We start from the raw sequence: 17,268 nt of genomic DNA on the forward strand, positions 1-17,268 counted from the left end.
TCATCAAAAAGGAGAGTACAGTTGGAAAACACCAATCTCCATGTTCACCAGTTCATAAAAGAGGCCTGACCCTGGATAACGTTAATAAACACAACCTAAGCTGTAATGTCTAAAGCTAATGACCGTGAAAAATCTCTACGTTTTTTTTACTGGCAAGATCAGCAGCATCAGGTCAGAGTTCAAGTGCCCCAGCCAGCTGTGCTCCCAAAGCTTGAACTGATCAGAAGTTGGTTTTGAACTGATTTCCAGGACAGGTACACATCTTCCCTTTCCGACGAACACCATTAAAGCATTCATACATTTATTCATGCATTTAAAGAGATATGTCAGGATTGATTTAGGAACAGCACAAACAGTTTATGTGCATTTCATTTGTAATTTAATGGGGGTATGTGTACCCTGGCAATGGCTGGGTTATTGTCTTTTATTTATTTTTTATTTTTATTTTTAGTGTTTATAATTTCCTGTTGTTCTGCTGTTACCTTCAGCGGATTTTTGTTTTTTTTAAAAGCTTGGAAAATAAACAGTAAACGTTTTCATTTGGTTTTATTTTGAAAGGTGTGACCGGAAGGGGTGAGGGTCTGTTTTTTAGTCCAGAGCCGCGGAGCCACCTGTCAGTGAGCTACACGCACAGAGCCAAGCTTTATCGAATCTGTGAGCATGGGGCCAACAGGTGAGTGACGGCGGGGAGTCTGTCGCCTGACCGCGGCGTTTTCAGGTGAAATGAGCGGCTGTCTGCGCGTGCCTCCTCCCGGGTCCTCTCTGAGCTCCAGCTGCGGACTCTGAGGCAGCTAGCAGCAGCTTAGCTAGCCGCTAGCAGCTGAGCTCGGTAATAAAAGCTCAACTGGAGAAGAAAAGGTGTCCATATTTGTTCGAGAGCAGAATAAAGGAGCCGGTAGGCCAGTGTGTCCAGGTGTTCTGCACGTTTCTGTAGCATGTGAGCTAACCGGGCTGCTTATTCATGGAGCTAGCTATGAACTACCTGCCTGTGGGGCAGCATGTTCTTTAACGGGGAAGCGCGATTTTACTCGCAGACACACAACACTGGTTAACTTCCACAGATCAGAGACAAACTCCGCCGGACTTCATTCAAAAATCCGCCAATTTAACGTTAGCGCTGTTCTCTACCACACGTGTAACTTCTTAAAACAAAAGTAAACACCTCTTCTAAACCTTCATCGCCTAATAATGATTCCGGCAAAGCGCTGAATGCCAAACATGACGTATTCCATCATGGGAGGTGTTAAAGCTGATCGCCTTTTATACGTTTTTATTAGGTATTAATTAAATGGTGTGAGAAGCAGACCTGTTGTTATCCCTTTATGTTCTGCTCTCTGACACGCAGCAGACGATGTCTCTCTGCAACTGCAGCGTGAAAAAAGTGAGCCTTTAATCGTTTTTAGCCAGATTTAGTTGGATGATCATTTATATTTCATGGAAACTCTAGGATATTATGTAAATATATAAGGCTATGATTACTGTTATTATTTCAGTATAACTGGCCTTTTATATCAATTTAGAATGGCCCATTCTTCAGTTGGGAGTTTACAAAGGGGAAAACAAATAAATCCACACAACCAACACCATCAGTAATAATAATCTATAATAATGTTGCTTGGCTCTGTTAACAGATACGTGGCACAGATCTGTAGAGTACAGACTGCTTTGTCCTCTTATAGCTTTGATGTTTTCTCACTTTCTGTGCTTTAATCAATATCCGGATCATTGGCATTACTCTTCAGCATCTGGTTTAATGAAGTTCAGCTCTGAAGCAAGCTGGACTTTTTCAGACAATAAGACGGCCATGAAATTAATAGATCCTAATCAATATTATAAATTTCTATATTGGATTAGATTTACAGCAGTATGGATGCCTCTCATCACTGAACGACTTTGTGCAGGAGGAAAAGGGTGCTGTCGGTCCTGCTGTCTGTGACGTCGGCTCACGCTGTAACAGGATAACAGTGATTTGAGTCTGAATTCAGCAGCAGCCCGCCTGGCAGACACTTTAAAACTTGTGTCGTCATTGATGTTGTTCTAATCTTCATATAAAAAGCTGCATCTTAGTTTTTCACCTGTGGGATTGAAAGTGGTGTCGAGGTAGACAGGTAGACAAACCTGTTATAAGCCTGCTGCTCAGCTCCCAGCTCCCAACGGCATGTTCAGCGCTAAAGACACGTACCTTCCTCTTCTCCATCCTCTTCCTCTGCTGTGATGTCCTCACCTGTCTCCTCCTCAGGTGAGGTGGTGTTTGGCAGCCCGGTGCCGGTCTGCCCTGAGAACCGGTTGCGATGGGATCTGAACCCCGAGCAGATCCAGCAGCTCTCCGAGGAGCTCATTGCCAACACCAAGAAGGTGTACGACTGCATCGGAGCCCTTGACCTTGACAACGTCACCTTTGAGAACACGCTGAAGGCGCTCGCCAACGTGGAGGTCGAGTACACCGGTGAGCGCTTCCCTGACCCTGAAGACTGACTTTTTCATAATAATAATAATAAATAATATTGGTAACAGCTTTACTTTATAACACTGTTCAAAGACACAATTACAACCTGCTTCAGAGTTTGGATATTTAAAAAAAAAACACCACATTAAAGACACACACACACACACACACACACACACACACACACACACACACACACACACACACACACACAGTTAGGTCCATAGGTTTCAGTGTCCATGTTGCAAGTACATCAGATTTTAAATCAGATTGTCAGGATGTAACTGAAGTGCCGACTCTCAGCTTTCACGTTTAAAGTCGACGTGATTTAAGAAATAAGTGCTTCAAGTTTTTAAAACATGTTCAGCCCCATCTTCTGTCAGTAAAGGAGATTACATCACTGGGTTGGTTGGTTGCGACTAATTGAGTTTCATTAGTTTATGTTAGCTCATGAGTGAGCCTCTGAAAATAAATGAGAAAAAAGTAAAGATAATTCCTGAATAGCTGGTGCAGATTGTCATCTTTTGTTCTTTAATGTAGCGCTGCACTGAGGCAGAATTACAGGAACAGCGTCCCCGTGCAAAAACGTATTGAGTGATGACGTAATGAGTGAACATGTCAGAACGTTTGAGCTGAGCACGGAGCAAGCGAGAGGCCTGAGAAACTGAAGGTTTCTCCATGTGAGGGTCAAAGTTCAGATTCTGGTCAGAAGTAACTTCCTGTCAGTCAGCTGACTGGACGAGCACCGATATCTGATCAGATATCACTGACAGCTGTTCATCATCATCACCCCGGCAGTGAGCATGGAGGCTTCACACTAACACACCTGCAGCTTCTCTGGACGTTTGGATTCTTTTTGGTCTGAAATGTTTTTGGACTCTTAAAACCTGCAGCAGGAAATGATGATCTGTAGATTTGTTATATCAAGTACTCACGCGGTACTGCCTTTTCTCAGTATTATAACCAGAGAAGGAGCAGAGCTCTGTGATGATGCATGCTTATAACTGTAATCTGTAACTGTAATTTTTTTTAAGCATTTTGTGAACACAGATTCTAGTTTTAGTTTTATGAAGTATAATAACTGTGAGGACGTAGTTACTACGTTCTGCTGGAATTTGAGCTTGATGAAGATGGGCTGTGTTTAATGTACGCTTTCTTTTCCAGATCTAACTTTGTTACACGACATTATAACATAAAACCAAAGAAAAAAAACATTTTTGAAATAAATACAAGTAACATGGTCAGATCGGGGGATTTAGGCAAGTCTGCGGAGGTTTTCCATGCTCCGTGGGTACAGTTGTCCTTCCAGATGTTTCGGTGGTGAGATGGTGACCCTGAATGTAAAGGGATCGAGCGTGCTGCGTGGACCTCGTGGGCTGTTGGGTCTTTGTGAGCGCTCGTTGCAGTGAAGCTCTGTGTCAGCACAGTGGGGCTGTGATGGTAAAGACTCATCAGCAGTTTGCAGAGAAAGCAGCTGAACCAGCTGCTGCAACAATGGAGACTGAGGCTTTGTTCACAGGCAGCTGAAACCCAAAAACACCTCCAGCTCTGCAGGAGGAAGCGCACAAACAGCCATGCACGCCACTGAGGCTGAACACGGGCATCCATTGCGGCCTCCGCGTTTCTGATATCTGAGCAGACGCTCGAACCACTAACAGGATAAAACAAACTGCACCAAAGCCAAAGAGTAAAAGCGTGAGCTAGAAATGAGCTGAATAAGAGTTCCTTTAGGAATAAAAGAATAATTAAAGGTGGAATAAGAAGTAAAATCTCACTTTTACTTCAAATATTTGATCGTTTGGAGTTTGTCTTTGTTCTGCATGAACTCTGAAACAAAACCTCAGACGTCACTGTGGTTCAGTGGAAATGTCCAACATACTAATGTATAAATGACTGTGGTAAGTGCTCCTCGCTGTTAACTGCAGCCTGACAACAGCTGAAGACCAACCTCCATGTTTGATTCACACGTTTGAATCCAGGAAAGCATCTTTTTGTTCTTTTCTTTCAAGCATTGTTTTTCCTATCAATACTCATAAATCTGTCAAAAGTCTGCCTCATACATGGCCCTGCCCTTCCTCTGTCTCTTTGTTTGCCCCTGCCTTCTGCACCCCAGTTCAGAGGAACACATTGGACTTCCCGCAGCATGTGTCTCCCTGTAAGGAGGTGCGAGCAGCGAGCACAGATGCCGACAAATGCCTTTCCGAGTTTGACGTGGAGATGAGCATGAGGGAAGACGTCTACCAGAGGATCGTCGCTCTGGAGGTGAGATGATGTCACTTTGCAGTCAGTTTTCCAGGAGTCAGCCAATCAGGAGGAAGACAGCTTTTAGGGAGAGATTAGGGGAGGGGTATGAAGAGGGAGGTTGCAGAGGTGCTGCAATGGTTTTATTCTGTTACTGAAAAAGAATAAAGCCCATTTTTACACCCTGGAGCTCTGCTGCTCTTTGAACGTCCTGTTGTGTTTGTGTCTGCAGAAGAAGATTGACCCTGAAAGCCTCACCGTGGAGTCCAAGCGGTACATGGAGCGACTGATCAAACTGGGGAAGAGGAATGGCCTCCACCTGCCCAAAGACACACAGGAGGTAGCTCCTTCCTTTTTTCTAACCTTTATTTAAAAGCTCTTGTGTACAATACCTCCTGCTGTGACCTTCAGATTACCGCAGGCCTCAAATCCTCAAGTCTTGCCAAATTAGGGTCCTCGACCCCAAAAGTAGAGCTGAGAGAGAAAAACATCTCCTTACTTACTGCTGAGATGGTCAGGTGACTAATGCACCTGTTGTCCTGTGATTAATCAACCTATCAGGCTGCAGCAGGAAGTCTTTTTTTTTTTCCTTAATTGGTTGCGTGTGTTAAACATGTGACCAACCATCAGTAAAGCCGCCGCACCTGAAGGAGAAGTGTTACAGGCCAGCTTTCACCCGCACGCTGCTTCATGTGTAACATGGGTGTGTCTCTGCCACTGTAGAGGTATCCTCGGGTGTCACCCTAACCCAGTAACGAGCAGTGTAATCAGTCTCCTGCATGCAGTTCTGCAGCTGGTGGTCCCGGTTCCTGAGTGTGCTGAACCAGGAAGAGAGCTTCAGGATACTTGATTGGTCCATGGACAGGCTAATGCCGGTGCCTTCGCTCATGATTTAAATGCTGAACTGTATGATGACGCACCCATTCAGAGCTGAAATGTGTTTTTAAGTTTAATGTAAGGTCTGACCTGACTTCTCTCTCTGCTGTCACAGGAGATCAAAACCATCAAGAAGAAGCTGAGCAACCTGTGCATCGACTTCAACAAGAACCTAAACGAAGACACCACCAGCCTGTCCTTCACCAGAGATGAGCTGGGTGAGTGGAGCTCCTTCAACATTTTAAAAGCCCTAAAAGCTGCTGTTTGTAGATCGCTGTACAGTCAAAGTGCCACTGAGGCCTGCTGGGTAATTTGCCATCCACCTGACCAATCAGAAAACACTTTGGTTAACCACAGCTCGGTTTTTACTGCAGCAGCTCAGTGGCGGATGATCCTGGTCTCTAAATGTAGGTAGGAAGGAGACCTCTCACCTGCTCTCACTCACGCCTGCCCCAAAAGTGGATATGAGCTATCAAAGTTTACCCAGAATGCACCAGCGCCGGTGGTGTGATGCTCACGCTGCTCAGAGGAAAAGTAGATGTAGCCTCAGTGATCCGGGAGTGGGTGGTGCATTGTTTATTGTCGATGATAGAGAAGCACATTTAATTCATCACATTTAAACAGTCAAACTGTTTCAGGCGGCCTCCCCGAAGACTTCCTGAGCTCTCTGGAGAAGGACGGCGACAAGCTGAAAGTCACGCTGAAGTATCCTCATTACTTCCCCACCATGAAGAAATGCTTTGTCCCAGAAACCCGCCAGAAGCTGGAGGAGGCCTTCAACTCCCGCTGCAAGGAGGTGAGAGCAGAGGACCTCCAGAAAACATTTAAGACAGACTCGCAGAGCTGTCCTCCTTAATTTACACACAGGGCGAGCTGTAACTTCAGGCAGAGGAGAAAAATGATTTATTATTTTGTGTATTGGCTTTATTTCCAGTAAACTGAAGGAAAAACAATCATTTATTTTTGCCCTGTCCACAGGAAAACTGTTATTGATTTTGGTTGATGTGTGAGGTCTGCTGAAGAGCAGATGTCAGTCAGGAGTCGGACGAGCTGTGGGGTGGGGGTGAAACTTGGCAATGTCATCCACAAACAGTTTGGTCTTAATGGATCTCGTGCTGGTTTGCAGGAGAACTCTGCGATCCTGAAGGAGCTAGTGGAGCTCCGGGCTCAGAAGTGCGCTCTGCTTGGCTTCACCACGCACGCCGACTTCATCCTGGAGATGAACATGGCCAAGTCTGGGAAGAAGGTGGCCAGCTTCCTGGGTGAGTCCTGAGAGCCCAGCTGCAGCCTCAGAGCTGCTGTTGGTGATGATGGTGGCAATTACCTGCTGGGAGATTTTATTCTTGCTGAAATAAACGAGATGGTGTTGTGAAGTGTAGTTTTCACACCGCGGTGATGTCCGGTTTTTCTCTGTTGTCTCTCAGAGGACCTCGCCCGGAAGCTGAAGCCGCTGGGTGAGGAAGAGCGAGCGGTTATCCTCAAGCTGAAGGAGAAGGAGTGTCAGAAGAGAGGCCTGCCTTTCAACGGGGAGCTGCACGCCTGGGACACGCGCTACTACATGACCCAGGTAAGAGCACAAAGGATGGTAGGTAATGGTGTACTGCAGTCCCACTGATGCTCTGTAAGGAGCTAAAAGACTGAGCAGCCCTACTGTGGATGTCAATTAATCGAATTTTAATCACGATTACGATCTGGGCTTTCAACGATCATTAAAAATGACTGAGCCGATTATTAGCCCCTCCCTCGTTTATCCGCGACACCTTAAAGGCCAGTCCGTGAAAATATTGTCGGGCATAAACCAGTCCGTGGCGCAAAAAAGGTTGGAGACCGCTGATTAAGAGGACCCGAGGGAAGCTCGGAAAGCTAAGCAGAAGTTATTTGGAGAGGAGAGAGTGACTGCTGTTGGTTGAAAAGAGAGGTTAAAAAAAAAAAAACTTCAGTGGTGTTGCACACTATTTTATATTATTTTTTAAAGTCATTGAAGCCGGTCAGAGCAGCACGCTCCGTTTTGTGTAACTATTTTTAAATCCCTGTAGAACCTGAACCGTGTAAGCTAGCGCAATAATTTTTTTTGCATATGAAACCGGAGGAGTTGTACTTACATCTGATGCCATCAGCTTGTCCTCGGTCACGGTTTCCTTCCACATAAAGCTTTGCAAAAACTGCATAGAAAGCGCTTGCAGGAACAAAAACATAATATTCCAGAAACACGCTTTGCCGATCCGATCAGCTGTTCCTAACACTTCCCACAGTGAATCAGACGTCAGCACGAACTATCACATGTCGGCCATTTCCTCCCCGAAACCGGAAGTGACGTCATTTTCGCGGAAATGTAGTTTTTTACTTGTAGGCCTTAAAAGCCTATACTGGTCATGTTTGACTTTTCTGAATAGTTTCTGGGATGCTTAGAACTCAAACTTCACTGCTGGAAATCGTTTATTTTGATGCACCTTCTGTTTTCTTTGCAAATTTGCATCATAGGATTGTTTTTTCGTTTTTCCTGCAGTGTATATAAAAATTGGTGTATCTCCAAAATAAAACTATGAACACACTCAAAATAAATTTCCTGTTGTTGTAAACTATTTTTTGCAACTTTTTTGTATTTAAAGTTTTGAGGGATAAACCTCTTAAATTTCTCCAAGTAGAAATATATGTAAAAAAACAAAACCGATTTTCAATTTTTTTGTAGTTTATTGCAACTTTTTTGCAATTTATGTAGTTACTATGGACATAATGCATACATATTATTAAAATATGGGCTATAACAGTTGTATAGCAACTTGAAATGCTCCCACAAATGGCACTACAACATGTAAAAAAATAATATAAGCTCTGGCGGACTTGGTTCTATGGTAGGTCTTAAAGGGTTAAATAAATATCGTCAAATAATCGAGATCTCAGTTTCAGTGAAAATAATCGTGATTATCATTTTTGCCATAATCGAGCAGCCCTAATCCACAGAGCTTTAGACTCACGTTAGGTCTGTCCAAGTTTAACAAGGAAGCAGAGGAACTGAGGCCATTTGATAAGTCGTATTTCTGTTTATCTCCTCCTCTTCCTCTCCTGTCAGGTGGAGGAGACTCAATATGCCGTGGATCAAAACCTGTTGAAGGAGTACTTTCCGATGGAGGTGGTGACTCAGGGTCTGCTGGACATCTACCAGGAGCTGCTGGGTCTGTCCTTCGAGCTGGTGGACGGAGCTGCCACCTGGCATCCTGATGTCACTCTGTACTGCGTGAAGGACCGTGTCACTGGTCAGGTGGTCGGGCAGTTCTACCTGGACCTCTATCCGCGGTATGAAACTTTGCATCCTGGGTAATGAAGTTATCCTGAAACACACGCAGAGATTCATCAGGACAACCAAAACAGGAAATTTTCTTCAGGAGCTGCTCGGCAAATGTTTTAGTGGCACCATGATGCTGGACATTAGACAGAACAGGCTAAATACGCGGCTCCTGGGGTTTGGAGGTCCATGTTCTAGATCAGCCTCAGATATTTTCACGGTAATATGTTTAGAATAAAGAGTCTAAACTAAAGAAGGTACATGTGTGGCTTCTGTGGCACTCTGGTTGGAGTTTTGGGCGCGCTGCAGGTGTGTAGGCTTTGGAGTGTTTGCTGTAAATTCAGGTGTCCTGATTTTGACGGGCAGCGTGAAAACAGAGGGAAGTGGATGGTAGCCAGGTGAAACGGCGAGCTGCTGTTACAGAGAGTTGAGCTGAATTTTAACCCTCTGGGGTCGACGGACGCACGTCCAAATTACACGACTAACTTAAGACAACACAGCAACAAGATCCATTTCTACTTGTGTCTAAAGTGCAGACTTCAAACTACTTACCAGTTTTCAAATTGTGTTGATAGGCCACCTAAAACCAGAGTTATGATAAAAAAATACACGCGGTGGAGTTTTTTCTGAATAAACCATGGTATGTTCTAAGGACAGCGCTAACAAGCACTGTCCGAGTAAAAAAGAAAGGAAAAATCACCCCTTCCCTATTGGTGTTAAAGTTTACCATGTTGACCAATCAAAAGCATTATATAGCAGCATGTGGCATTTGGTTGTTTAGGATGAGGTGGAAGTTTTAGGTGTGACGCTGGCGAGAGAGAGAGCGAGTTTTGAGATGTGAGAGACTTGTGATGTTTAGCGTGTTTGGAGTCTGTAGTTAGTGTGTTGTCTTGTGTAGTTAGTGTGTAGTGTAGTCGTTGTTTTGTTTTGTTTTGTATGTCTGAACAATGCTGAATGTCACAGTTTCTTCCAAAAAGCCACAAAAGGCAAATTGCAGTGTTAACACTGTCACCAGCTGGAAAACAGGTGATACACCTCATGTTGTCAGACCTGCAGCGTTTAGGCCTGTGGTGTTCTCCTCTGTCTTATAGTGGACAGAAACAAGTTTTTGGAGTGGCACAAATGATTGTTCTGTAAATAGTTTGAAATGGTTATATAAAAAACGCCTTGGCTGCATTTTTAGGTAAATAGCCACATATAACTTTGTTTGCAAAACTTTTAGGTTTTAAAATGTACTATTTCTATTTGCATTTCAAGTTATGAAAAGGATTCGTTAAACATGTTTGTGGTTGTTACAGTAAAAAATCTTTTAAAAAATACTATTTTTCTACTCGGATTTTGTTTTTTTGTTTTGTTTTTTTTGTCTGAATTTAGATCAATTGTGTTACAGTACAGTACAGACATACAGTATGTCAAAATGAAAAAATAACTATAAATTCAGACATATGAGATTGTGCTGAAGAGAATGATACCAAACAAGGCGAGCTAAATGGTTTTTAAAGGTGAAATGTAGAGGTAAAATAAAAGTAGTCAAAAATGGCCAATTGTATCCTGGACCCCAGAGGGTTAACTTGGCACTGTGCTTCCTGTTCCGTGCAGTGAAGGGAAGTACGGCCACGCCGCCTGCTTCGGCCTGCAGCCAGGCTGTCTGCTGAGTGATGGCACGCGCCAGATGTCGGTGGCTGCAATGGTGGCCAACTTCAGCAAACCGACGGCGGATGCCCCGTCGCTCCTGCAGCACGACGAGGTGGAGACGTACTTCCATGAGTTTGGCCACGTCATGCACCAGCTGTGCGCTCAGGTTAGTTGATGTTCACCTGGGGCCAATAACGATGCCCAGGTTCTCGTGGTTGTGATGAATAGTTTCAGATAAACACTCTTTAATGTGGCACTAAATGATAAAATTATGTCATGGTGAACTTCCTCACTGCAGGCAGACTACGCCATGTTTAGCGGGACTCATGTGGAGCGGGACTTTGTGGAGGCTCCGTCTCAGATGTTGGAGAACTGGGTTTGGGAAAAGGAGCCTCTGCAAAGGATGTCCAAGCACTATAAGACCAGAAACCCGATCCCTGACGAGCTGCTTGACAAACTCATCAAGTCCCGCCTTGCTAACACCGGTACGTATTGCACAGGGCCCTCTGTTACACTGGAGACGGTTTGTGTTTTTTTTGAAAATCTGGGACAGTTGGGAGAAGCTTTAATACGCTCACACAGCTTCACTGGACAGATCGGAATCAAATAAAATGAGCTTTGCTGCTAAACTGAGTCTTCTGATAATCACATTTCTACATGACATCACAACAAAAATAATCCAATTCATAATTAACACAGTAAATTATTTTTCAGCCAAAGTTTCAACTCCGCCTCTCCTCAGTCTCTCCAGCAGAGAGCATCATTACGCAAAGCACTGGTGTACGGCTTAGTTCCACCAGCTGACAGCTCGCATGTGGAAGCAGGGACGTGCTTTGTGGATGTTTGGCTCATTAAACTTAATAAAGCCATCGAGAGCGCTCCAACTAGTAATGCAGTGTCTTTGTTTCTTTGGCTGAGACGCTCGACCACACGGCCGTAATCACCCTGATGACCTCTGACTCTCTGCAGGTCTCTTTAACTTGAGGCAGATCGTCCTGGCCAAAGTGGATCAGGCTCTGCACACCAGGAAAGGCCTGGACCCCGCAGAGGAGTACGGACGCCTCTGCCAGGATATCCTGGGAATACCTGCCTCACCTGGTATGTACTTCTGATTGGTCGTGGCAGGATGTGACACTAGCACACACGGATCTTTCACCTCCGTTTGTGTTTGTGCTTTTTTTGTGGTCACTTTTGTCTCTGGAGCGTCACTGCATTCCTCTTCTGGATCATTCTTGTCTCTTTATATCCACTGTGCTCTCTTTGGTTCACCTTCCACTATTAAAAACTTTGATATAACGAAACTCTCCATCTTCATTTACAGTCTGTGTAAAAGCAAATGAAGTGAACATGATGAAGACAAGTGTCCAAACTCCACCTTCACTGTTGCCTCTTTCTTCTTCTCTGGCCATTGACCTCTCCTTCCTATCCTGCAGGAACCAACATGCCGGCGACCTTTGGACACCTGGCGGGCGGGTACGATGCTCAGTACTACGGTTACCTGTGGAGCGAGGTGTTCTCCATGGACATGTTCTATGCCCGCTTCAAACAGGAGGGAATAATGAACCCAAAGGTCAGCAGCTCCAACGTTTACATTCAGATAGACAGGCAGGAGGTCAAAGGTCACTCTGCTAAACTACTACAAGATCAGCTTTGAGGTATAAATAAAGTTGAGCGGCTGAACATGTGACAGGAGGAGGTCCTGATTTATAGTTTGTCAATGAACAGCCTTCAAATAATCAATAAAATAACAACAAAATGTTAATGAAACACAAACTCTACACAAAAAAATCAACAGTTTACAAAACACTGCAGAACAGTCTGAAACTGCACAAAGTCAAACCTTCAGATATAGTTATTTTAAATAAATATGGAAGATGATAAAAAGCAGTGTGTCAGAACATCTGTCATTAAAAAAAACGTAAATGTTTATTAAACAAATGAAGTGAAAAGTGTGACATTTAGGGCATTTACAGCAAAATGTATACAAGCAGAAATATTAATAAACAGTGTTAAACTGTGTGATCACATAAAAAACTGATAATCTTGGGATCCTTTAACTTCATGTAGTTCAGAACTACAATTCTCATTTAAAATGTGTTTGGAAAAAAAAAAGTGAAAAACAGCACAGCTCTGTTTGAACAGTCTGTATCTCTGATGGAGCACACCTGTCCAGGTGCACTCGTTACCATGGTGATTAGATAAGCAGAGACTTTAATGATCCCCGCAGAGGAAACGAGGCCTCACAGCAACTGAGTGACTGTGAGGAGGAGGAGGTCTGGAGGCTACGGTGGCCCAAAAGTACCAAAACAGAGACGGAGATGTGTTTTCAGGGCCGCAATGAAAAGCATCAGGATTTATTAATTACAGTAAAAGAGTAAAAACACTTTCTCAAGTTTTTGTATTAGAAGCTGACGGAGGTTCTCCAGATGTTTTAGCCCCTCTCCTCCTCCATAATTTAGTGTTTTAGTTTCTGGATAAAACAGTTGATCAGCTGATGTTACTGGTCATCCCTGAGCTGAGCCGATTTTCTTTATCCGTGTGACATGAACAGGTGTTGTCACCTGCCAAGTGAGGGTGATGTTTACAAGTGACAGGATTTACCGTGCGGTGACTCAGAAATGCAGAGCTCACCTCGTATTTGACCATCTTTACTTCTCACAGTCTAAGGAAACTGAGCGAGGATGGTTTCAGGACTTTCCCTGAGGGTCATCTAACTCATTCCTAGTTTCTCTTCTCTGATTGGTCCCCCAGGTGGGTCTTGACTACAGGAAGTTCATCCTGCGGCCCGGCGGCTCAGAGGACGCCTCTGAGATGCTGAGGAAGTTCCTCGGGCGGGAACCCAAACAGGAAGCCTTCCTACTGAGCAAAGGACTAACGTTGGAGCTGGACGCCAGCACACCATGTCCCTGCTGACCAATCACAGCAGCTGGCTCCACCCCCTCCTCGTTCCCAGACGTGAAACATATAAAAGTACAGACTGAGATTTTCTAGAAAAAACTGTAAAATGTTCCAACATGGAGAAAAACCTGTGAATAAAACGATTCAAGGTGACTTGTGTTGTGTCTCAATACCTGACTGAGGGTGCTCACAGGAAGTTTCCTTCTGAGTGAGTTTTCTAAAATAAGAGTCTGCTTTTGGACATTTGGTTTCAGAGTCCACATTTTTGCCAAATGACATAAAAGAAAAACGTGGCAGATAAGAACCGATTGGTTAAAGTCGGCATCTCCATCGCGTTTCTCCGGCGTTGGATGAAGCTTGCGTCATCTTAACATGCTGCAGTTCAGCTTCAAACATGGCTGCCGTTTACTGATGAGGACCGAATTATTAGCCCCAGCATTAATTTAGGCAGCAGATTTAGTTTGTCACAGTTTAGCCATTAAATTCATCTAGCTTTAGTTGACTAAACAAAGATTATCGTAAATAAAATCAAAAGATTTTACGCCCTCTTTGTCGGTAACCTCACTGCATGACACAGAGGTTCCTTCTGATTGGATCACTTTAAACTATCCCTGCCTTTCTGCACAACTTAAGTACTTCTGATTGGTCCCCAAAACAGTTTTCCTTAATTTTTGATAAAAGTTTCGACACGTTTCATCACTTTTTTTTGTGATTGAGGTATTTGGTTATCAACATGTTTTTGTCAGGAAAAAAATGATTGTTGACAAAATAAAACGATTAGCCCCCAATGAAAATTCATTCTTAAGTGTTCCGAGGTGCTGTTAAACAGAAGCTTTTCCAAACTTTTTTTTTTTTTTTAATTTTGTCCCCCATCCTTCCCCCTCCTCCGATGCTAATGATCAGCTGTGTGGCCTTTTGGCTGATAACAGCCTGTAGTCGACTCACTAACTCATCTCTGGGGCGATCCCAGCCCATTAATCTTTGGAGAACCTGTCAGGCTCTTCTGACTATTTTCTGGCATGGACCTTGGTCTTCACTCCAGCCCACGGTCAGGGTTTTGTGCAGGCTGCTCAGTAACGCTCACTTTGGTCTTCTGGAGCTCATTCTTGGGTCGTTGTGTTGGGAGCAGTGTTGATTAAGTTACTTGAAAAAAGTAATTGGTTACTAATTGCTGATTATTTAAGAAAGTAATCTTGTTACTTATCTGATTACTTATTTTCAAAAGTAATTAGTTTATTACTTAGTTACTTTTTAAAAACATGATACACAACCTCAATACATAATAAAGCAATAGACCTTTCAGCCCAATTCTATTTTCTCTGCATAATCAATCATATAAAACTGAATCAAATGGAAAAAGTCTCTTTAAAACTTGTTTTATTAGTTTTAATCTTTTAACTACCATGCACATTTATGCACATTGCATCAAGCACAAATTAAATTATATGCAGTCTCTGGCTTGAAGAAATTTAATATTTAAACCTATTTTCTGTATATTCCAGCATATAAAATAATTGCACTCAATTTTTCAATTAGATAATAATAATAATAATAATAATAATAATACATTTTATTTAAATAGTAAGTGCAAGTAAAACACAGCAAAAATAAATAAAATCAAAGATTCAGCAGCACTAAGTCCTATCACTCTTAAATCTATTTTCACCTGTTTAGCAGGAGTGGGGCCGTCAGAGGTTTGCCCGTTGTCTCAGTGGTCATGTCCGTGGGGGGGGGATCTGGGGGTTTCTTTGTAAATTTCACATTCCTGTGGCAGCGTGCTAGGTGCTTGCTCAGATTTAAAGTTTTATTTTTATGCTGTAAAAAGAAGTTTTCTTCCCATGCAGTGTAAAGCGGACGCTAATGTTTTGTTTTTTACGGAATCCAGCTCAAAGTAATGTCAGTACTTCCAAGCTTTAAACGCTGCATGGTCGTACTCACTCCCACACTACATATGATCCATTATTGATCTACACACGTCTGTTGCACGCTCGTACATCATTGTCATGAGACACAAATAAAATTACTGTTTAGTAATGCAGTGTGTTTACAGGAAAGAAACAGTAATGTAATTACTTCTTTTACAATAGTAATCTCTTACTTTACTCATTACTTGAAAAAAGCAATCATATTACACTAACGCCCACCTCTGGTTGGGAGACCCAGCTTTGCTTCTCAGTGGATCCTTCCTCCTTTCTTCATGATTCCTTCCAGTTTTATGAAATTCCCAGTTCCCACAGCATAATGCTGCCATCACCATGCTTCACAGTGTTTCTGTGTCCACTGAGCGCCAGTTTAATTTCATTTGACCAAGGAAGGTTCAGTCTGCAGGATCTTTCACCAGGTTGTCCTTGGCATCCTTCAGTCTGGCTGTAAAGTGTCTGTTTTTGTCTCCATGCCATTCCTGTGCAGGGTTCTTTAATATTACAATCCCTGACTCTACTAAATCGTCCACGTGTCTCTATAGATGGACTGGGGTCAGAGACATCTCTCATCTTTTCTTCAGAGAAGATTGAAGGACACAAAGGTGGTGTAAAGGTGATATCCAGCATCATACAACTTCCTTTTACTGTCAAAATGTTAAAAAAGGTTGTTGGAGAAGCACAATATTCTTGCTGTGGTGTGGTGTGGGAAGTTACGGAAAAGGCTCTCCTCAAAGTTTCAAACAACCTTTTGCAGATAAATGTGTGCCCGGCTCTGCATTTGATACCTTTTATCATCGTTAATCTTAATCAAACCACATGGTAGGGATCCATGCCTTGTGTTTGAGTGATTCAATCTTGCTGATGAAACATTTTCAGTCTCACTGTCTCGTGTGGTGTTCCTCAAGGATCTGGTTTAAGTCCCTACTTATTTCCATTGTATATTCTGCCATTGGGTCACATAATTAGTTTTAATACTCTTCATCAACCGTACCTCTCCTTTAAACCTTACATACAGTATATATTATCTGTTGTAACTGTCTTAATGGAAAAAAATTAGCTTTTTAACATGGGAGTCTATGGTGACTGACCCACAGCTGGAGACCTGCTGGAGGGCAGAGGAGTTGCAGCTTTGTGTGTTCAGCATCTAAAACAGTGAGACCGTGTCTGATTAACTTTTACTGAAGAACAAACTCTAAAAATCTCTCTAGAACCTAAAGTTGTGACGTCTCTTTGTCTTCACCACTCATAAAGCTTCATCTGGCAAGTAATAAAACATAGATCTTCCTGGAAGCTTGTTGTTCTTCTAAGTAGTCAAACTGCTGACTTTCAGCCTGCAGCAGAGCAGTAAACAGCTGCTACTTCTTTCTGCTTTATGAACTCGGGCGCCTGCAGGAGGGGATCCAAACCCCGACAGGTTCGTGTTTACATTGGATCAACTGTTTGTTCTCCATTTTCACCTTCGGGCTGTTTTTTTACAATCGGAGCTCTCTGAGGAGGTTACATCCGACCAGGAAACTCCTCCGAGTGCAGACGATGCTCTCAGAGCTGCTCTCACTCTGAACTGCTCACTCTGCCAGACTGCTCACATCAAGACTTTAATGTTTGGGTTTTACATGAAACACTGAAAAAGCTCTGAAACTTGATTTCCATCGTTTTTACAGCAACGTGCATATAAATCAGATTTTGACCTGCTGGGCTGGTTGATGCTTAATGCAGCAGTGCCAAAGAACCACTTAAACAGCCAACAGGTGAAGGAAGTGAAGCCATAGAGACTGATCGTGAGGTACTCATCACTTTGCACACGTTTAGGTTTGAAGGTAGTTGGCTCAGGCTCATGCCGCTCTGCGACCGCCCACCTTTGTTTTTCTCGTTATCATTGTTCTTCTGGCACATAATTAGCGTGAGCTGCAGCTGTGAGCGGCGGCCCCTGAGCGCCCCGGCTTAGTAAACACGGATGAGCTCACTTT

General features: G+C 43.3%; 1 protein-coding gene across 1 annotated transcript; it reads left to right on the plus strand.

The window, feature by feature from the left end:
- Positions 1-544: 544 nt before the first annotated feature.
- Positions 545-13,532, plus strand: thop1 (thimet oligopeptidase 1). The gene is made up of 14 exons (XM_085264902.1): positions 545-673; positions 2,240-2,446; positions 4,560-4,708; positions 4,920-5,027; positions 5,679-5,781; positions 6,202-6,359; positions 6,690-6,825; positions 6,988-7,130; positions 8,634-8,857; positions 10,446-10,647; positions 10,780-10,966; positions 11,451-11,579; positions 11,915-12,051; positions 13,233-13,532. The coding sequence occupies exons 1-14, from the start codon at positions 661-663 to the stop codon at positions 13,392-13,394; spliced, it is 2,058 nt and encodes a 685-aa protein (XP_085121028.1). The 5' UTR covers positions 545-660; the 3' UTR covers positions 13,395-13,532.
- Positions 13,533-17,268: the final 3,736 nt, after the last annotated feature.

The sequence above is a fragment of the Mchenga conophoros genome, linkage group LG23 (genome assembly GCF_057382185.1).
Source record: "Mchenga conophoros isolate Kocher_MC1m ecotype Shallow Benthic linkage group LG23, M_conophoros_male_GT1.1, whole genome shotgun sequence".
NCBI lineage: Eukaryota > Metazoa > Chordata > Actinopteri > Cichliformes > Cichlidae > Mchenga > Mchenga conophoros.